This window comes from Vidua chalybeata, chromosome Z (genome assembly GCF_026979565.1).
Source record: "Vidua chalybeata isolate OUT-0048 chromosome Z, bVidCha1 merged haplotype, whole genome shotgun sequence".
NCBI classification, from domain to species: domain Eukaryota; kingdom Metazoa; phylum Chordata; class Aves; order Passeriformes; family Viduidae; genus Vidua; species Vidua chalybeata.
The window spans coordinates 59,395,196-59,417,423 of record NC_071570.1 but is presented as its reverse complement, the minus strand read 5'-3'; the positions used below and the strand labels follow the sequence as shown (position 1 = coordinate 59,417,423).

Sequence of the window (22,228 nt, the reverse complement as noted above, 5' to 3'; positions counted from 1 at the left end):
TTTTTCAGATTCTTACAGCAGCTAGCTGTAAGACAGCTGTGAGGCAGCTAAGCTCTCCAGACATAGCAGTGTGTTTGTAAGGGATGAATAAAACTATGTGCTTGAATCATCTGAGCTGCTGATACTGACACTTTACTCTGCAGCTGTGCCAAGATAGTAAACCTAGATGGTATTTGTCAAATAAATATCAGTAAATGCTGTTACTACTGACATAATGAACTTGTATTTCTACAGATAAAGGACACCATTGGGTATGACACCCTAGGTCACTGTTTCTTCATAGAAGATGGCATTGAGCAGAGGAATACTTTGTTCCACAACCTTGGGCTAGTCACAAAACCAGGCACTCTGCTACCTACAGACAGAAACAGCAGCATGTGTATTGGGATTAGGGATAAAGTATATGGAAATTATGTCCCAGTGCCAGCCACAGATTGCATGTGAGTGTGTCATGATGAAAAAGTAAAACCCAGCCAGCTGTAGTGGTTAAACTGCTGATGATCTTCTGACAAAATGCAGATGGAAACATTTTTATCTATAATTTAATGAATGTAGTTCATATAGTACTGGTATTTAAAAAATAGCAATAAAAATAACACTTAGTCTTCTATTAAAGAAAAAAAATGTTTTCTAGGACTATTGTTTCTTGTGATACTTGGGACCTTAAAAATCTGTTGAACATCTTCACTGCTGCGTAAATGTATGCATATTCTGAAGTTGTCACCACTATTTTTTCTGAATACTACTTGTTTCTTGTGAAAGCTTCTTAAATCAGTTTATCATTACATAGGATAACTGCATAGCATTAAATACACTGTAATACTGTACACTGAACTAAATAAAAGGCATTTTTGACTTCCATATGTGGAAGGTTTTGTGATTCGTATTTTGAATGTGAAGTAGTTACTTCATCAGTTTACCTTTTTCTGATGTGCATGTTAAAAAGGGAAGATATTTCTGTTGGAGATAGAGGTTTTCTTTAGTAACTAGTTTCTGAATAATATTTCAGGGCCGTTTCAACATTCTGGATTTCTCATCCCAACAATCATCTTATAAATAATGCAGCAGCAGGCTCACAGGTAAGGCATATGGGTGTAATTCGTGACAAACTACTTATGCCACTGGCATTTGTAAAATCTGTAACATTTGCACTGCCAGATATACATATATTTCCTTTTTTTGTATATGTATCTTTTTATGTTTGGTAGCATATTGGCATTGAAAGTGCAGGGTATGTCTAGGTGTGCATTTAAGTGATGCCAAAAATCGTTGTTGTGGCTGCACCAGAGGAGATCTCTTCTTCCTGGTATTTAATAGATCTGACAGTAGTGTCAATGTAGAAATGTAGTTGTCTGTGTAGAAATCCTTTTATTTTCACAGAATTGGTGCATTTAATATTAAGTCTTTTGTATTTTCTGTAGGTTGTCATGAGTTTAGTGACAGCTCTGCAAGAGCTGTAGTCATTGGAATGAAGAATTACTACAAAAAGGTGTTCATTGTGTAAGAAACAGCTAAAATGTTTCTTTTCTGTCAGTGGTTAGTCAATTGTTTCCAACTAGTGACTGCTGATATGATTTTGCGTGTTCTGAACCTTATGTTAGAGCAAATATCTTGACATAGCTGCCTGTGATATAAAGATCTGTACATACTGTGGAGGAGGGGGCTGGATTCAGTTCTATATTGGATGAAAGGCTGAGACATGTAAGGTTTTTAATTGGATTTTTCTGAAGACATCAATGGGAATGGAAAACAAGAAAGGTTGTTGATTGTTGTTGCAAACGCTCTGGTGTTGGAAGAATATGAGCCTGTGTATTTTTAGCCACGGATAACATTTATCTATAAATGATAACATTTATATAAGTAAATAATTTATTTATTAGCAGGTAACTGTTATTAATAAATAGAATAGGATTCAAAATACTTAGCTGAATTGAAATATCTGGAGTATTAAAAAAAATCAGAAACATTTGTTCTGTTTTTTGTGTGGTCTAATTCTTGTTGCTTTTATTGTAGTGGGTTTGTTTCTGTTTGGTTTTTTGACTGTCTATCACTAGGAGGGCTCTGGATTCACCTCAAAAATTAAACCAGTTCTTTTTTGTCCAACACATGTTTTTCTATTTTGCCTGCTTTATGTAATATACCTAGTTTAGACTTTGCAGGCTAAGTTAAACAGCTTTTTTTGCTGCTTTATCTGGTGCTTACGTCCTGCAAAGTCTTTTTCTGCCTGTGTAGCTCATCCCAGTAGATGTTACTTGTATTTGCTAGCAGGATGTGCCTAACTGGAGCAAGCATTTGTGTCTTAAAAAGTTTAGCCACTCTGATATACATCCCATAGATGCATGGATGTAAACACATTAGTATAAAGGGACCACAGCTTATTCTTTCGGAAATAGAACAATTCAACTGTGTTCATACAGACTCTGCACTATGGAGCTGTTGCTGGTATAAACTAGAGCAATTCACAGCCAAATAATTCCATTCCTCCCCAAGGCCCTTAATTATGCAGTGAAGTGTATTGTAAGGCTTTATAGGCAGTAGATGTTTCTTTTGTTTTGGTGTGTATGAGAGAAGAGAAAAGGGAAAAAACGCAACCTTTTTCATATTTCTGAGTGCTTCCAGATGCTTAACAAGCTGTTAAGTTTATTTAAGTCTATTTTTCAAGCATCGGGGGTGTTTTGGGTAAAATTTATTTGAGTCTGCCAAACACAGAGCTGTACTTAATTATATGTGAGGTAAGATTTTGGTATTTTTATTAATGGAACATCCATATTTGCTTTGTAATGATTAATCACCAGAAATGTCAGCGCATCATCATTACACACTGGGATGGGAACATTACTGTAAAGTAGAATTTCCAGCACTCATTGGAAAATTAGTATATTCTTGGAGTGAAGCATAAAATCTTTTAAGCCAGGGTTTGGCTTTATCCATGATTGTTAAAAAGGTTGATCACTGTTTTTCCTGAAATGGGGCACCCAGTGTTTTTTAGCTACCATTTAATTCTTTAATGTGCCTTGTGGGGTGATTCTTTTTTTTTTAAGGGCACACAGCCTATGGTCAAAGCAAAAGTTTTGATGTCTGTAAGAGTCTCTAATGCAGATGTTGTCATGATGCCACCTCTTGCAAATGCCAATGTAGTTGAAAGGGAAATTTTGTGGGTTTCATTTAGCAAATAGATCCAGCTTCTATAAGAGCAGAGATATTAAGGAAGTATAGAAAATGAACAGATATAAAATTATTACTGCATGCCATTGGCACAGTGCCCCGAACTGGCCAGACTTCTTGATGTGCTTTTTTTTCTGTCTACTGAAAGCTCTTGAGGGCTTTTTTGACTGTGCCTTTTAAATTTTTATGGGAGCAGAGATGAACCAACCTTAACAGACTGAAAGAGTAAGGATAGGAGGAATGATTTTGAGTATCTTACTGTGAATAGTATTATCTACTAGTAAAGGAAAAATCTAGTGTGTGGGATGACATAACTGAAATGCAGAAGTTACATCAATTTGGACACTTTTCTACTTTGAAATATTAGAACATCTTAAATATGTGATGTTGAATGGCTTCACTGAGAAGCAAAACACTTCTTAGTTGATATTATCCACTGGAATGTAGCCTTATTTGCAAAATTCCACATTTTCACTGGTTAAATTTTTGTTTGGAGTCTTTATTTTAGAATACGTGTCAGCACCAATAATAGTATCAGAATCACTTATATTATTCTCTCATTACTTGCAGGATGCTGGAATATGGTATTTGTTCCACAGGGTTGCTACAGGAGATTCTCATAGTCTAGCCATGGAAACCAAATCAGAGCTTACACCCCTAGGAATCTTCTATAACAACAGGGTTCATTCTAATTTTAAGGTAATGTAGTATGTTATTTAAAAAAAGTGAAGTTTTTATTTCTCAGTATTCTATATTACAGCTTGTCCACATTTTAAGCTGGGTAGGAGATTAGATTTTATGCTGTGTTTGAACTCTACCATAGAACAATGTATAATCAACATGGGTGTATTTTGTAGTTCCATTTTGAATATTCAGTGCTTCAGAGCCTTGTAAGACACAAACAGCTAAAATCAATTAAAACTTCTAATAAAATACTTTTTTCAGAACTAGCATTTCAGATGCTACTCTTTACAGCCTTGTTTCCTACTGTGAAGAAAGCTGACCCTTGAAGAATCAAAGTTTATTGTAGCAGTGATTCATCCAATAGCTTGCTGCAGTAGCTACAATTTATTTTTCTTAGTCTCAGGTGTTTGCACATTGTGATACAGTCTCTGGCTAGAGATTAAGCTTTAATATTGCCTTCAGGAGTGTACTTAGTTTTCTTATGAAGTTCTCAGCCTACAGTTATTGAGGAGTGTTCTGTTACTAAGACTTTTAAACCTTTTCCATATCTCAGCTGAAGTGTCACTTCACTTCAGCTGAAGAATCCTTAAAGTATTTCATTTGGAATCTAGTTGCTGTGTGTATGTATGAATACAATGACATTTACAAAGCCACCTAACTCTAAATAAATACTTATTTGTGTTTGTTTGCTGCAAGAGAGTCTCATAGTTTAACCATTGAAACCTCATAAAATCACTGTTGGATTTTTTTTTTCCAAGTGAAACTGATTTTGCCTTACAGTTGCCTGGGATACCAAGAAATGATGCAGTGTTTGATGGAAGTTGTGTTAGTTAGGACTGTAGGGCATTTTATTCAGAATGGAATTAGAACATACTGAATAAAAAAGTGCATTGTGAAGAGAAGATTTTCACCTGTATAGCTATTATCATCTTTAAATAAGGTTAGCTTAATAAGGTTAGTTGTATGGTAAAGTTCCATGTTGAAGGAGAGCTCCACTAGCAGGTCTGAGAATCTGCTTGTGTATAAGACTCAGTTGTAATCCTAATTTGGATCAGAGGTGAAAGTAGTCACAGGTATTTGTATGTAATTCAGGTAAAAGAGCACAAATGCTTCCTCATGCTTTTGTTTTCTCAAGTAATTTATTTCATACTGGATTACTGAGTTTCAAGCTTATTACTGCTTGAAACATTATTATTATTATCAAAACAATCTTTTATGGTAAAGGTAGTTTAGTTTTAGAGTGAAACACAAAGGATTTTTCACAGTGGGTTTTGGGGTTTCTTTCCTTTTCCATTTATGAGAATAATTTGAACTCACTACAAGATTGGCTTCCAGATTTTCCAGAACAGCATCTGGTAATAAATGCAAAACCTTAAATAGATGTTGTAAAAGAAATCTGAAGTGAACTGTGATCATTTTCCATTGCATTTTTTTTTTTACTCACAGATAATTCATATCATTTTAGCACAGACTGGTTTATTATATTTAATTCACTTGTTTTCCCTTAGACAATATGCCAATTGAAGCCAAACTGAAAGATCTAAGAGTTTCTAATATGTGTATAGAATGCAATGCCTAAATTTTTAATATTTCATTTTTAGTCTGTCTTTAATTTTGGATATTATGAATTTTCTTTCCTTGCTTATTTCAGGCTGGTTTGTTCATTGATAAGGGTGTTAAAACAACTAATGCTAGTGCAGATGATCCCAGAGAATATCTTTGTTTGGACAACAATGCAAGGTAAAGGATATTTTCTTTCAAGTGGCTGAAAAATGGCAAAGTTTTGAGACTGCTCTTACATTCACATAGGTGAAAACCCTTTTAGAACAGTAAAATAATTTATAAATTATAACCAAGCAGTAAGTTCATATGTGTCCTTTTCCTTCATTTATTAATCTGTTTTGGGAACAACAGAGATGGTGTCTCTTAAAGGATATGAGTTTCTTCTGAGCTTTTGCTCAGGATAGTGTCCATCCTCTTAGAGGACATTGTTTTAAACATGCTCTACTGTCTACTGTTAAAATGTTTTCTGGAATTGCTGCTAATAGGAAAATATTCCTTTAAAGTCTAATCTTCTGATTTATAACTGAGTTTTAATTAACTGTTAGAAAAAGGCTTCAGTAGTGCATCCACTCACCTTTCCTACTGCTGAGTGTTTCTGCTGCTCCTTCTAGATTTGGAAGTCATAGCTTGGTAGTACAGTTCTACTGAAGGGTCTTTGCAGAGGTGGTACAATCCACCACATTTTCTTCAGTTTACAAAGTGAGAGAAGGTAGTGGAGAGTTTAGGAAAATTCCAGGTTACACTGTGCCTGATTAGTCTTATCCTGAACTTCAAATAAAATAGTCTGGGATACTGGTTAAATGAACATTGGATAACTGTATTTGTGCACATGTTATTGTGTTAACTAAGTATTAGCACTGAAAATATGGTGATTTTGATGACATTCAATACTTCTTAATTTGGAAATGAATCTGCTAGTTCCATGTTTTGACAGAAAATCCATATAACCCTTGAAGTTTACCTCAGTCATCACAGGTAGTTGAGGGGAACTTGAGAGGGGCAGGATGCCCTCTGAGAGCCTATAGTGTGTTGAGGATGCAAGAAACTCAGTGCATGAAATGGACTTGTGTTTCACAGCAGAAAAAAAGGAATAAGGCACTGCGTAACTATGTGAGGTCCCTAATCATTGTACATGGAACCAGACTGGAAGGATTTAAATGTTAATTGAGAATACTGAGACTATCAAAACCTAACATTTACTTATCTTCCCCTTTCTCCCTTGGATGGGGAGGGGGCAGATCCAAATCTGAACAAAAGAGTATCAGGTGATTGGGATAACAGCGTAGGTGTCTTTACTTGCTCAAAATGCCTGTTTGCAGTTTTAAATGTATTACTTTTTATCTGGGGTCCTGGGGGTAATCAAGTGAAAATGTCACCAATTCTTAATCAGACTGTTTCTTCGTACTATTTAAACTAGATTCCAGTTATAATTTACTGTACAAGACCATCTTGGTAGCAGTGCAATAAAAAAATCTCAGGCATGCCCAAAAAAGTAGCACTGCTATATGTCAGAAAAGCTTGAAGCTTTTGAAGGACCAGTTAGACAAATGTCCAGACTGTTCTTGCATAACTAATGTCAGCCCTGTGTGTCCTTCCTAGGAGCTTATAATTCCCTTCATCAAACTTTCACATTAATGCTTCGCTACAACTGGGGAGGGCAGAAAGAAAAAGGGCATAAAGGGAGGCTAAAGGCAGCTAAAGAAATTTAGGGAGACTGAGCAAGAGCCTGTGAGAGTTACTGGAAAAGAGATGTTTCACATTCCTGCTTCATGATAACCCACAGATGCTTTTCTAGTACTAGCGAGTACCAGAGATCTACCTGCTTTTAGCTTCTTTCATTCCGAACATTAAGCAAAGTGAAATTTGCCCATCAGATGATTATTTGTCTTTCAGGCTTACTCAGCGCAACACGTATGGCACATGTAAAATAAAAAGTTTTCTTGGACTGAGTGTTTATCTCTCCCAGGTTTCGACCTCATCAAGATGCAGACCCTGAAAAGCCCCGAGTTGCTGCCCTGATTGACAGATTAATCTCTTTCAAAAACAATGATCATGGAGCCTGGGTCAGGGGAGGGGATATCCTCATTCAGAACTCTGGGTAGGTTTTTGGAAGCAAACAGCTGCATGCTGTTTTTTCTGAAGCTTTGTTTATGAAAGTGCTTTACAGCAGGGTTATAGGAGAGGATTGATGGTTAACTGTAGGAACTTCTCAATATGACCAGCTTTCATACCATCCTACAACTTGAAATATGCAAGTTTATATGTGATGAGAAGAGAACCTGCCTTAAACAGCAAAAAAACAAAACAAAACAAAACAAAACAAAAACAGCTGTAGCGAAAAGAAGCCTAAGAGTTGGTAGAGATAGTAAATTCAGAATGGGATTTCTGTTGTGTCCCTGAAGCTCTCAAGTCCTGTTTAAAATGTGTAGAAAACTATTTTACTACTTTTTAACAACAGTGCTTTTAGAAAAGTTAACTGTGTGGTGGTTATATGTTCCATTAATAGAAAAATTCAAGATTTTTTTCAGTGCATAGCAGGATGTGCTCTTCCATTATCCTACAATTGTAGGATAATTCAGAAAAAACAACTGATGTTTTGGACTTTCTTGTAGGTTTGCAGACAATGGAATAGGTTTGACATTTGCTAGGTGAGTACTTTTTTAATAATTTCTGTGTTTCCTTGCATAGAAGCTTAGAAAATCTACATGCATCTATTAAAATTAATAGGTATGCTTTCATAAGGCTGCAGTTTTGGTTTGGGGCCTGGTTGTATTTCCAATTGTGCAGATTACGTTAGAGAGGCTGTAAACTGGCTAAAGTAACTGGCCAAACAGCTGCTAAAGTTTCCACTTTAGTTCAGCCTGTGCTTGATTTATACCACAGTTTGTTGCCTCTTTATCAGAAAGGTTATATTTATCCAGGTATTTTTGGTAGTGTATGATTTCTTAGGCAGTATTTTATTTTCCTCCTGAACAGCTGAAAGTGAAAGAAAGAGGTGAGCATTTAGCAGGGGTAGAGTCTCTTTCTGATGAAAAATACCAAGTAACTTAGGTAGTGAGCTGAAATTACTGCTATTTAGATTATGACAAACTGGTTCTAGGATTGGAAAAGTGTAAATAAAAAGGTGCTTCACTACAAAGGGAGTTTGAAATTTTAATGTTTGGCTCTGCTGAACATTTCAGTGAGTTAGCCTCTATTAATGTTAGTGATTAAATCTATTGTTTCTATTGTACATGAAGTGTATAGTGTTTTACTTGAAGAGGGCTGTTAGAGAAGTAAAAGTAGTGCTATGCCATGGTACAATCATCTGCTGGAGAGTCTTGGCTAAAGACATGTCTTTGATGTGCTTTGATAGTGATGGGAGCTTCCCGAATGATGAAGGTGCCAGCCAGGAGGTATCAGAGTCGCTGTTCATAGGTGAGAGCAGGAATTACGGGTTTCAAGGTGGACAAAATAAATATGTGGGAACTGGAGGAGTAGACAACAAGACACGCACTCTGCCTAGAAATCGGTAAGTATGTCATGAATGAAGGAAGTAGAAATACAAGAGCAATTTGCTATATCAGACATAAAGACCCTTCTTGGCTGAGCTGTCAGAGATTGACTCCATTGAAAGTGATGCTCTCTTTTTCTTTTTAATGCTATGTGTGCAGCTATGTCACTCTCACCTTTTTGCTGAAGCAGGTTCATCTGATGCTTCCACAGGTTACTATTCTGTAGAAATTTAAGTTATCCTACTTCAATTAAACCTTAGACTTTAAAAGTATTTGGGTCTAAAAGAGAGCTTTCAGGTAAGAGAATTTCAAAGGTCAGTTTGGGACTGGAGACTGCAGTCTGTCTGTGACAAATCACAATCTGTGACATGATCCTTCTCTTTTCTCTTTGATTTGCACTGGTGCTTGTTTAACATAATACCAAGTCCTACCCTTGCCACAGAATAAGAAAGACGACTATTTTGGTTTAAGCCCAGCTGGAATTTGAACCCCATATAGCCACTGCCCTTTCCCTACCTCCTCAGGTGAGAAAGACAAAAGGCAGAGATCTCAAGCTGAGACAAGAACACTGTACTGGAAACAATGAGATTAAGAATATTAATAATAATAGTAATAGTGACAATATTAATAACAAAAGGATACAAAACAAAGGTGATTTATGTGCAAAAAAAATGCTCACCACTCAACCTGGGACTGGGTAGCCCTTGAGACAAAGAACAAGATGGCCAAGAGACCATCAGCACCCCAAAGTGTTCTCCTGGTGGACAAATCCTCTGGTCAGGAACAGTGTCCTCAGAAAAAGGAATGCTCTTTCTTCAGAAAATGAGAGTCCATTTCCCCTGCTTCCTAGCCATGATGTAAGATGGTATCAAGTAGCACAGTATGTTGGTCATGCCCACATGGCTCTAGGTTCTGTCCCCACACATCCTTGGCCAAGTAGGACAGAGGGTGAAGGGGGCCCTGGCCACCATACTTTTTTGCTGTTCAGCCATTTAAAGAGGAGATGTTAATGTGGTGGTGATATGAGGTATTCATTCTTGTTAAGTGGAATCACCTAACAATTGAGGCTGGAAGGGGCCCCTGGAGGTCATCTTGTCCAACTCCCCTGCTCAAGAACGGTCATCTAAGGCTCATGTTCCAGGACAACATTCGGATGTCTTTACTATATCTCCAAGGGTGGATTCTTCATAATTTTTCCTGGGCAACATGTGCCAGTGGTCAATCACTCTCTCAGTGAAAAGTTTCTCCTGTGGTTTAGCAGGGATGTCTTATGTTTCATCTTGTGTGCATTCCTGCTGGTCTTGTCACTGGGAATAGCCTGGCTCCATTTTATTTGCACCCTTCCTTCAGAGGATTGAGATTCCTGCCTGAGGCTTTTCTGCTCCAGGCTGACCATGTCTCCCAGTGTTTCTTCCCATGAGAGATGCTCCAGCGATTTAATCATCCTTGTGGCCCTTTGCTGCACTTTCCAGTATCTCCATATCTGCCTTGTACTGGGAACAAGCACTCCAAATTGTCGCTTCACTGGTCTTGAAAAAATGGGAAGTATCACTTCCCTCAATTTGCTGATAACACTATAACGCTTCTCACAGTGCAGCCCTGGATACTTTTTGCCTCTTTGTGGCAAGGGCACATTGTTTGGTTTAAGGTTAATTTGGCTTCCTCTAGGACCTATAGGTCCTTTTCACTGGCACAAAGGGTTGTTTCTCCCAATGTGCAGGACCTTGCATTTCCCCATGTAAAACTTAATGAGGTTCCCATCCACCCATTTGTCTAGTCTGTCAGGGTCTGTCTGGTTGGTAGCACAACTTTGCTGTATCAGCTGCTTCCCTCTGTGTTGTGCCCTCTGCAGACTTGGCCCATAGACTATATTTGGCCTAATCATCCAGATCACTAATGAACAGAATGAACAAGACTGGACTTCATTTTGACCCATGGGATACATCATCCATTATTGGCCACCAAACAGACTTTGTGCCATCACTTTCTGGGCCCAGCCATTTGTCCCCTCATCCTGCCCATACTTCATAAGGATCTTATGGGACACAGTGTCAAAAGTCTTACTGCAATTTTGGTAGACCCTGTCCACTGCTCTCCCACTGCTCTACCAGGCCAGTCATTTCATCACAGAAGTTTATCAGCTTCTCCTTGCTAAATTCATGCTGATTATTCCTGACAACTCTCCAGTCCTTCAGGCACGTGGAAATGGTTTCTAGGATTAGCTGCTCCATCATCTTCCTGGGGGTCAAGCTGAGCCTTACCAGCCTGCCATTCTTTGGGTGTTCCTTCCTCAAGTTAGAAGTGACATTTGCTTTCCTTCAGTCTGCAGTCACTTCCAGTTGCCATGATCAATCAAAGAGCAGGCGGTATTATTTTTCTGCTGTATTTCTCGTATTGAAAGAGGGGCACATTTGCACATGGAGAGTGATAGCTCCGCTAATAGGAAAATTTAGGACTAGGGGATTTTTTTGACTTGTTAGAGAAGTGGAGAAACCCTATTTCCTTTGCTAAATTCTATCTTGCAAGTCATTCTGTAATTGTTGCTTTATTGATTTCTGAGGAGATGCATTTGACACAGATTCAAGCGTACCATGAATTTTGTTACAGGATGGTATAAATATTTGCTTGCATCAACAGGACATTTCCAATCAGAGGCTTTCAGATTTATGATGGACCTATTCACCTTACCAAGTGCACATTTAAAAACTTTGTGCCAACTCCAGACAGATTTACCAGTGCAGTTGGATTCTTGATGAAAAATCCATGGCAGATGACTCCAAAAAACAACATTTCTCTTGTGAAATTTGGTCCAAACGTAAGTTGACTACAAGTTTTCCTGAAGTCTTGCAAATGGCTTTCTTTTCTTGTATTTAACATACACAGACAAGAGCTGTAGGTCATGCTTTCTTTGCATACCTACTTCAGAGTTTTTCTCCTGGCTGGAGGTCACACAGACCTCCTTTGTCTCCTGACCAAAAAATCCAATACCAACAGAGATGCAGGATATGTTAGACTAAATGATTCATGGCTTGTGGTAAAGCTGAAAAGAAATTTTTGTAAGTATTTGTAAGGTTTGGTATATCCTTAGTAACGAATTTTCTGCAGCAAATATTAACACTATTCAGAAGCAAGAGCTGGCCTGAGCCTATTAGTAAAACCCAGCATGTCTGCTTCGCAAGATTCTGCTGTCCTTACTGTAAAGTTTTTAATCAGCTTTGTCAAATTCCTGTGTTTCTGCACATGTGCAAATGTGAGTCTGTGTTTCACCTCGGAAGAACAAAAACTTTTATTGCTGTTGTCAGGTTTCTTTGAAAGCCTTCTTTGGGAAGCCTGGTCCCTGGTTTGAAGAAGGAGATCTGGATGGTGATAAGAACTCGATATTTCATGATCTAGATGGCTCAGTGACTGACTACAGGGATACCTATGTGGGCCGAATGGATAATTACTTGATTCAGCACCCGAAATGCATTAATATCACAGAATGGAGTGGAGTAGTTTGCAGTGGGAGCTATGCACAGGCTAGTATTTCTGGCTTTCTGTTGGGGGCAAATCTATAATATGAACTGCTTGTGGAGTCAGGTTGTGTAAGAAATAAAAAATTACCTGTCTTTAGATTCCAAAATTTTTTGACTTTTAAAAATACTTCTATTCATATCACCCTTACCAGCCAGTTGTGTATATATCATACTTCCTCTCAGCAGACTGAGGGCACAGTATCAGATGCTGAAAGATAAAACGAAATGTTTTTGCCCAGAATTCTACGTTGCAGCTGTGTCTGCTAAAACAATTTTGTGTTGAAGGTGTCTTCTTCCAAGCAAGTTCTGTCTGCTTTTTTTTTTTTTTTTTTTTCCACAGAGTGGAATTTAAGGAGTTGTTTTGTTAGTTTGTTTTCTGGAGGTGTTAAATACCACCTTCTGAATACAAGTCTTACAGGTTTGATTCCCATTCTGATTCCTGCTCTGTGTGGCCAGGTGTTATATCTGATTCTTTCTTCTCCATATGCTTTTTTGTCTGTAAGATGGGAAAAATCTATAATAGTTTTTTAAATAGGACTTTTGTTCAGGGGAGATTTGTGTATTACATAACTCAGAACATCAGATTGCAGCATTTTGGTTAATAATGTCCTAATCATGCTTCACTATTTCATTTTCTTTTGCAAAGAGACCAAATTTTTACCCTCTTAAATATCATATAGGTTTATGTCCAAACCTGGAATGGACAGAATCTTTCCATGACTATTGTCCGAGATGAGTATCCAGCCAAACCCATGGTTCTTCGAGGTATTAATCAGAGAGCAGCTGCCTTTCAGCAGTACCAGCCAGTGGTGATGCTCCAAAAGGGCTATACAATCCATTGGAATGGAAAAGCTCCAAATGTCACCTATCTGTATCTCATTAACTTCAACAAGTATGTTTATTTTCTTTTGTGGCTTTTATCCATAAGGCAATACTGAAGTTATGTCCTGCAAAATTATTGTGCATGAGTTTGCAACCATCTGGAAGACCAGAGCTTGGATTTGGTTTTTCTTTCATAGTTACAAATACAAAAGTATGGGATTAAACAACAGATCTGCACGTGAAGTTAAACACTTGTCCACTACAGTGTCTTTAAGGAAAAACCTTTGGAGAAGATGATGTACCAATAGTGAAATTCAGCAGAATTGCAGTTGAATAGCTTATCATACTTGATTTTGTTGGCAGATGAACTTATTAAATATCTCTGAAGTATATAGTCAAATATATCCTAAGAGAAACAGAGTTACTAAAATGTTTAATGAAAGGCTGTGCAGATTTGATCATCTCGTTGAGGGTTTAGCTTTTTGTATTCCTGTTTCTTTTTTTTGGAGTGATCTTTTTGCTCTGTATTGGCACCTAAACTGTTCTGATGAGGACTCATACGTTTTATTTTGGTTTTAGGAATGACTGGATTCGTGTTGGTCTTTGTTACCAACCAAAACCAGATTTTCTTATAGTATTGGAAACCTTTCAAAGGCGGTCATCTGCTCTGTCAAGCAAGGTAGAACGCTACATGCCTGTATCTTCAATGATGGAGCTTGAAAAGAATCGATCAGACAAGAAGTTTTACTTTGACAACAGTACTGGGTAACTCTTGTCATTTGACTCTACTAGAAGATGTTGTTTAACCTTGAAATGTCCAGCTTGAAAGTGTTAAAAATAATGGTTGAGGCTCCTGCATAAGAGGAAAGCAGTTGAGAAAGACCCCAAAACGCTTTGGAAGAATGTTCATATGTCTTTAAATCTCCAAACTACCATGGTTGTCATTGAAATACTTGTCATGGACACCACAGTCACCAAAGATATTTCCTACCCCATGTCTGTGGAAAATACAGTGTCTGGTGTGCTGCAGAGCAGTGCCTTTTAGGATTTAATTTCTTAGTCTTCAGAGAAATTATCTGTTTGCTTGTTAAATGGAAAATTCTATAAATTTCCAAGAAACTTTCTCTTCCAATAAATAAAAATTCTATTTTTGAAAATCCTAATCTCTTTTCAACTGTCTCAAAAGAACTTAAAAATCTTAGTCTCTATTTCAAAAATACTTCTCACAGTGGCCTCTAAGATCCTCCCGAGAGGTTTTAGATATGGTCAACTTCCAATAAATTAAGTCCTATTGTGAGTTTTGCAAACATTGATTCTAAATTTATAATTTTTCTCTTATTTATTTTGTTATGTTACCTGCTACTCTGCCTGTCTGTAATAAATACACAAATGAATGTAGTTTTTGAAAGACATTTATGTTCCTTTGTGTAAGAGCTTTACACCCTAAATTGCGTTTCCAGGCATTTGAAGTAGCACAACTATATTGTTCAGTGTTGATGGGTGAAACTGATTTCTGCTGCATGTCTGCAGAGATCTATGAGCAAGGAAAAAATTCATGCTCTGCAATTCGATTTTTGTTTCCTGTAAGCCACTGATCTGAGGGCTGTTTCTTCTTTGTGAAGCATCTACATTATTATTGATGTCTCCTTTAACTGCGGGGAATTTTAGATAGCTTGCTAGGGATTTCCTAACTCTAGTAAATACCTTGGAACCTTTGGATAGTGGTGCAGAAGGGAATACTATAGTTCATCTGCTTCTGAAAATCATGAAATATAGCTGTTAAAATTGAATATAAATACCTATGTTTCACCAGTTAATTTAGATTATTTTTCCCTTTTTGTGTAGATTACTGTTTTTATTTCTTCAAGCCAAATATAATAGGGATGGTCACAGTTACTGCTCATCTCAGGGATGTGAAAGAATCAAGATTGTGACCAAAGATTCATCAAAAGGGATAAGTAATTGCATGACAAAGGCTTACCCAAAGTACTACCAAGTACCAACCGTCATAAAGCAGATGCCAGAAAAAACTACTGTACCGTGTACAAAATGTGGTACAACTCAGGTAAAATAAAATAAGCAAAAACTTTCATGAACTGTAGAATTGGTGATGCTGTCTACTCAATTTATGTCCAAATTTCAGTCTTTCAGCACAGAATACTGCACTTATCAAATTACAGCATGTTAATCTTGGACTCCTTGAAGGTTTGGAGTCCTTTCTGTAGCACAATGGTTTCAGGGTTTTTTTTTTTTTTTCTTCTTTTGTGCAACTCTTTTTCCAAGTGCTACAGAAAAGGGACTTCGGTAGATTGATGTCTTGCACTGCAGTATTGTCTGTGCTACATGGAGAGCTTTGCTGCAGAGATCTACATGGCAAACCTTCTCTCTGTTTGTATGTTTGCTTATTAGCATGAACTTGAAATTCTCAGCTATACAAGCTAAAAGAAATATTGAAATCAAGAGCTTAAGTAGGTTACAGTATGTATCATTATATTTATTAGGATTACTTATACCTTAAATAATGCTGCTGACAAGTGGATACATTTACTTTGGAGCATGGGCTGTCTGTTGTAAACAGGCATGATAAAGTGCTGAAGAAACATTAATATGTGTTTTGTTTGATATCCAGATGATATTCACCAGTGACCCTCACAGAAACTACCTCCTTGTGCAGGTTAATTCATCTGATGAAACAGAGTCAAGCAGAGGTCAGCAAGCATTTATATATGTAAGTATTCTTTATGGTTTTCTTCTTAAATATCACTATAGCAGTTTGTATTATAGCAGTTATCCAGCTCTACATAATGCAGACCTCAGTTTTCTTCACTGAAATGAAAAGATTGGTTCATTGTTTAAAAAATAAAGTCAAAAAGCTTATGTTTAAATATTAGAAAGTGAGGCTTCAAAGCTCAATTTAATATTTGAATCCTATTTGCTGAAGAGAAAAATGCTGCCATTAGAATTTAAAATCTTCAGCTTATGTTTAAATCTCTGTGGGTATACATTTATGGCTGTTTTGGAAATAAACAGAACACATAACTAACAATTTGTTAGTTGAATCCATTTTTTTGAAATTGTCCTTGTGCAAGCAGATTAGCTACTTAGTGGGATGGGTCACATGAGCCATATAAGCTTTGCTGAAGTCTTCTAAACGGCAATTGCTAACGAATCAGTAGATTTCTGTATTTGTTCTGGGGTGGCCCAAATAAGCCCAGTGATGTGATACTGTATAAAAAGTAGTTTAGTTTGACTTTTCCATTCAGATGCTGAAGTAGACTTGCACATGAAGGTGAAATGCCGCTTAGTCTGCACATGCCTTACATTCTGCAGTGTCATTGTTGGCCTGGCTGAACTGTCAGTTGCTTAGGTAGACAAATGGCATATGAGCAGCTTAACCTTTGCAGCTGCAAACTTCTCCAGGAATGTGTATGCCATATCCAAATCAGTAAGAGCACTCAGTAGGAAGAAACTGGGCTGGAGCTAACCTGCTGCAGGGATCAATTAACTGTATTATTGTAAAGAAGTCCAGGGGATTCAGTATCTGAATTTTAGCTTCCCCAAGCAGGAGCAATGACTGAGGCAGGTAGTAAATCACCTGGAACGTGCAATATTGCTATAGAAGCTAAAGGCTTAAGACTCCCATGCAATTTCAGAAGTCACATTAAGCAGCATCCTTTCAAAGGAAAAACTGAAGAGTTGCAAGGGAGAAGCAAGTATTTGTAAGGAAATTATTGTGTCTAAATTAGAGTAAAGTTGATTAACCCTGAGTGCAGTAGAATTGCTGTTTGAGTCATATTAATTTCCTTTTCTCTCACTTTTTCTTTCCATTCAGGTCAATGACACCATGTTTTCCTTCAAGGATAATGGAATGCTTATTGTTGTAGTAGATGCCTGCACTGGCACAGTTTTGGGAAACAAATTATTTTCTGGAGTAGACATTAGGCGTGTAGATGGATATTTAAAATCTGGAATTCCACAAAGGTATGTGCAATGACCAGTCATTTCCAGTATGTCCTGCAAACTGTAGCTCTGCTTTCTGACAAGGATTTAAATAATGATAGATAATGATACATGAGCACTGAAAGTGAACAAAACATATGTCTAATTTCAGGCAAAAGGAGAAACAGAGAAGCAATTTACTGGACAATGTAGCCTTATTTAAGAAAACTAAGCAGATTTTGAGCACTTCAAATTTTTCTGGTGTTGCCTTTTTCCTCAAAAATATTTTTTTAATGAAACATCATGTAATAACACTGCTTTGCTTAAAACAAGAATAACTTTTTGTTTAATAAGGACAGTGACAAGGACTATATGAAAGATGTCATACTGTTCTCTCCTATAGGGAGCAAGTCCTTTATGACTAAATAAAGATAAAGAGTTAGTGTCAGAAAATAATCAGTATTTTAATTTTCTAATTTTGGATCGATATCCAAACTTGATTTTTTGATACAAAATACTAAATTGTGTTTAAATACCACTTTCCAATGATTTTAAGTTAAATTAAAAGTCAGTTTAAAACCAAGAAATTCTAAGTACTGCTTGCAGAAAGGGTTGACTATTTCCATGTCATAAGTACTCATAAGGAATTGGACACTGAGGGCAGCTAGCTGGAAAGGTGTGTAGCAGAATATTTAAAAAATGTGTTTATTATAGCTGCTGTGTCATGCTGTTCCTGTTGCAGGTCTATAATTCTGCTGAGCACAAGAGGTGATGTTGCAATTCCTAATAATTTAGCTGAAGCCTTAATGTCCCTGGGGACAGCAAAACCACCTTATCTTCAGAGCAACGGTTGGTGGAAATGTTGCACATTTCTTTGACACCACCTTGGTCTTTGTGTTTGTTGGCGTGGTGGGTTTCTCATGGGGTGTGTGAGAAAGATGCAGGTGGTGGAGGGTAGTTACCAGTTTGCACTGGTGTGGCTGCTGTGTGTCAGCTCTTGTTGAGGGAGGAGGTGGGCAGCCCTTTAGCAGATGAGGCAGAAAACCTCTTTGTCCCACTGTGTGAATCTTGTTGCAAACAGAGACATAACTGGCAGTTCTTTGTGCCTGTGGATCACACAAGAGTCCCAGGCTTCTTTCCTAGAGCCTGCATTTTGTGCCTTGCCCAACAAATGTATCTTTAAGCAATCTCCTGCCTAGTATTTCCTGTTCTAAAATAACTTGAAGCTAGAAATGAGACGCTGTTGTTATTTTGAGGGATGATGAATTTATGGGCCACATGGGGTAGCTCTCATCTGTTCAGTGATGCCACAAGTTGTGGTTGAGAAAACAGGTTTTATAACTGTCCAGTTAGCTGTGTTTTCAAATTAAGATTTCAGGATATTTAATACTAAGTATTGAGACAGGAAATTGCAAATCATTATTACCTTGTAAGGTGCATGTAAAGGTAAGAGTGGATAAATGTCCTAAATAATGTGGGTGAAGGAATTTTGGGGGAGCATGCCTTTTCCTACCTAACCAGTCCTTGTATCATGCTGCAGTGAGCTTGGCTGGTTTGGTAATGCTGAGCTTTTTCTGTCACAGGAAGCTTGGCCTTTCTGGGCTTCAGAGGAAAAATAAGGCCATCCTGGATTAAGCTGTTTACCAGTCCTGCTGGGCATGGGCTTGTTCAGATAGAAAAGTATATCCCTCTGCAACTGGAAGAGTATGGCTGTGCCAGAGCAATTAAAAGCCGTCAGAAAGACCTCGAGCTTCTGAAGAAGGCTGCACGATCTCATTAAAGACTAAGATGTACATAAATCCTGGGGGGAAATGTGAACTAACTTATTTTTTAATTTATGGCATTTTAAACTATATTGTTATCCAAGTAAATCATGTTGTTGTCTGACAGATGTTTGCATTGACTGCTTTGAATGCCAATCTGTGCACCTTCTAGTTGTACAAAATATTAAAGAATTTATTAGTATTTGTATAAACAGGTTTCAGAGATTTTTCAGATGTTTGTATTTACTGTAAACAAGTTCCTTCTGTTTAATACTCCTTTTGTATGTAAGAGGGTATTCATAAAAGCCTTAAGTTTTTAGTAACAGGTGTTGGAGTGCATTTTGGGTTACTTGAAAGATTAACATCAATGCCTTCATAAACAACTTGAATTGGTCATTATAACTTAAGCATTTTTCCCTCAGCTCTTTAGCTGTTTCCATGGGAGTTTATCTGTCAGCTCAGTTACATTCTCAGTCTGCTTTCCAACCTGATGTGTTAAAACCCAGTTTCCCCTATCATAAGGCTGACTCAAGGGATTTTTAACTGCAGTCAAATTTTTTTGCTTTCTTGTGTAAAAGATGGAGGGAGGAATTCAAAGATCCAGCCTGGGGCTGGGTGAGGACTGTGTACCATTCAGCAGAGTTTTACAAGGCTTTGTGTACAAGGGTGGCACGCAGAGCAGGAAATTACTCCTGTTCTTTGAGGTCACTGTTTATTATTCTCTCTAAATACACAGGTGTGTCTGTAAGAATTACTTTAATAAACAGTCTAGAAGTTAAGGCTACAGTCTTGAGTACAGCTTGACTTCAGCTTAGTCTTTTAAAGCTTTTAGGCAGAAGGGCAAAGCTGAGATACTGTTACTCTCAATTTGGTAGGAAATGAGGCTTCTACTCTTGCAGTGGTGGATTTTTTTGTTTTGTTTTGATTTTGGGTATTTTTGTTGTTGTTTTGTGGGTTTTGTTGTTTGTTTGGTTGGTGTTGGGTTGGTTTTGTTTGATTGGTTTTTGGTGTTGGTTTTTCTTTAATTATTTTTAAGGCTATCTCAGCTTTAACTTCTAAGTGAATAAAAAGTGCTCTCAGTTCATTAAGTCATACCTTCTGCCTTAACTTTGATTCTTTTAGTATACTCATGTTGTTAATTCCTGTTGACTTTATATTAGGTCCATTGATTTAATCTGGTTTTGTTGCAATTATTTGGCTCTGCCAGTAGTGTGAAAATCATTTAGAACAGCGGCACAACTGCCTTTTTTCAGGATCGTCATCTTTGAAATTAAATTTCAGGGACGGTAAAGATGCATTTCACAGTAGGGAACAATAGGTGCCATAGGGCTAAAATGTGACCCTAGTTCTAATAAAACTGACATATTTCCTTCTTCTTGTACATGTTCTCATTCATTCGAGCTGGTATAATGTATCTACCATTCATAGATGATTTGTGCTTTGAATTCAAAAGAGAGTGGCTGTTGGAAATGAATTATATGCCTGTCTTCTCCAAAGATGTTGAAAAACTGTGGGGATTTTTTTTATGCTTTAAAGGAGAAGATGCACAATATCAAATATATTACTCTGTTAAATTGAAATATGCTACCTCAGTGCTACAATTAAACTGCCTGGTCTAGTGTAGTTTCCTAAGTGAGAAAGGAGGAGGTAAGGAGTATGACACAAGAGTTGAAGTTAACAAATAGATGACCAATACTATTTTTATTGTAAAAGCAAGCCAAATGGATGATTTTATATTTTGCAGTTGTTCTGATGCACAGTTCTCTTGTTATGTTTAAAAGAAAAGTAATTTTGTTAGGGGAAGCTGTGATAAATCTTTACAACTAACTAATGTTTGGTGTTACTAATGCAGGGCAGTGATGCTCTGAGTGCAGTAGTGATAGTGTTTGGGGATTAAAATGGCTTTAAGGCTTCCTCTATTCTCTGCTCAGCAGAGAAATAGTGATGAGGTAGTGATCCTCAGGCTTGTGAAGTTGGCCATTATTTATGATATTCTGCTGTTCTAAGTGTCTTGTAAAAATTGTCCTTGGAAGTGTCAAGGGTATTCTGATGTAGGGCTTACTGATGAACAATTGGACCTGAAGTTAAAGTGTTTGTCTTTTGTGTAAATTTAAACATTTGACAAATAGCATAAATAAATTTTTACATCTGACAAGGCAATAAAATTATGGGTGTCTTCTGTTCTTGTATCAAGTAATTTTAAAAAGTGTGCTGTGTCAATAATACAAACTGTCTTACTTCAATACATTTACTTGTGAAGTTTGTGGAATATATCCTAGTCTTCATTCAGAGAGACAAGCTAACAACACTGAAGAAACTGATGGTGACTGAAGTTATGGGCCCGTCTTGGAAGCCAGATACCTCAAAGCCTGTCTGAGCTGCTGAGTCTACAGCCATTTCAGCTCAGAGGAGCAAGGAGCAGCATTATTACTGACTCCGGGTCATCCTATCCATGTCTTTAACTACCTAGTGGGGGAGTGAAGAAAGTGAAGCCAGCTGTTCTCAGTGGGGCCCAGTGGCAGAGGAAGAGTCTGTGGGGACACATTGAAATGCAGGCAGTTCCACAAAAACAGAAGGAAAGTTTTTATTGAGTAGGTGGTCAAGCAGTGGAATTGATTGGCAGTGCACCTGTGGAGTGTTTTTCTATAGAGGAGCAGCTTTAACTGACCCTGCTTTGGGACAGCAAGTGTCCTGGGCCCTCTCCAGTGGTGACTGCCAACCAGGTGATGCGGTAATTGTGGGAAGTTAAGGCCACTAATGTACCTAAGCCTCTCTCTTCAAGTGCACCAGCTGTTGCAGCCTGCAAGGGCTGAGCAAGATACTTCTCATGTCTGAAACATGGTGAATCCCCACACCCATTCCAAAAGGCATTCTAATTGCTTCTTCATGCTCAGGCTTTATATACAAATAGATTGATTTCCATTCCTGGCTCAAATTATGTCTTCCTGCAGTAAAGAAATTAAAAAAAAAACAAACAAAGGAACAAATTCCTTGGAGCCAGTAGCAGATTAAGTGTGCTATCAATAAGGCCCTCTCTCTGGCCAAAGGCACTGCTGGAAATCCAGTATATGAGGGGCAAGAGACCCATCTCCAAAGAGCCAGGATGATGGCAAGGACATGCTTAGGAAAACACAGACTTTGTGTATTGTGGGACAGCAGTAACAGCTCAGGCTCAGATAACTTCTGATGCAGGCCATGAGTTTCCTGTTCAGGGCAAGTCCCATGATTTCCTCTGCTTTCCCTCAATTCCTTTTCATCTTATGTAGGAAGGATGTAGATCTAA

General features: G+C 37.6%; 1 protein-coding gene across 3 annotated transcripts in view; it reads left to right on the top strand.

Annotated features, from left to right (window-relative positions):
* CEMIP2 (cell migration inducing hyaluronidase 2) overlaps positions 1–21,110 on the top strand; it is a 49,712-nt gene extending 28,602 nt beyond the window's left edge. For 2 of the 3 annotated variants that reach the window (XM_053968912.1, XM_053968914.1), the window contains 16 exons: positions 235–440; positions 1,010–1,079; positions 3,736–3,864; positions 5,501–5,589; positions 7,379–7,510; positions 8,025–8,060; positions 8,768–8,923; positions 11,544–11,721; positions 12,209–12,424; positions 13,102–13,313; positions 13,823–14,008; positions 15,089–15,308; positions 15,873–15,971; positions 17,076–17,224; positions 17,925–18,031; positions 18,766–21,110. In XM_053968912.1, the coding sequence (XP_053824887.1) occupies positions 235–440; positions 1,010–1,079; positions 3,736–3,864; positions 5,501–5,589; positions 7,379–7,510; positions 8,025–8,060; positions 8,768–8,923; positions 11,544–11,721; positions 12,209–12,424; positions 13,102–13,313; positions 13,823–14,008; positions 15,089–15,308; positions 15,873–15,971; positions 17,076–17,224; positions 17,925–18,031; positions 18,766–18,962 (2,382 nt within the window). In that variant the 3' untranslated portion in view covers positions 18,963–21,110. The remainder of the gene's footprint in view (positions 1–234; positions 441–1,009; positions 1,080–3,735; positions 3,865–5,500; positions 5,590–7,378; positions 7,511–8,024; positions 8,061–8,767; positions 8,924–11,543; positions 11,722–12,208; positions 12,425–13,101; positions 13,314–13,822; positions 14,009–15,088; positions 15,309–15,872; positions 15,972–17,075; positions 17,225–17,924; positions 18,032–18,765) is intronic. The other variant, XM_053968913.1, reaches the window with a different exon arrangement.
* The last annotated feature ends 1,118 nt before the right edge of the window (positions 21,111–22,228 follow it).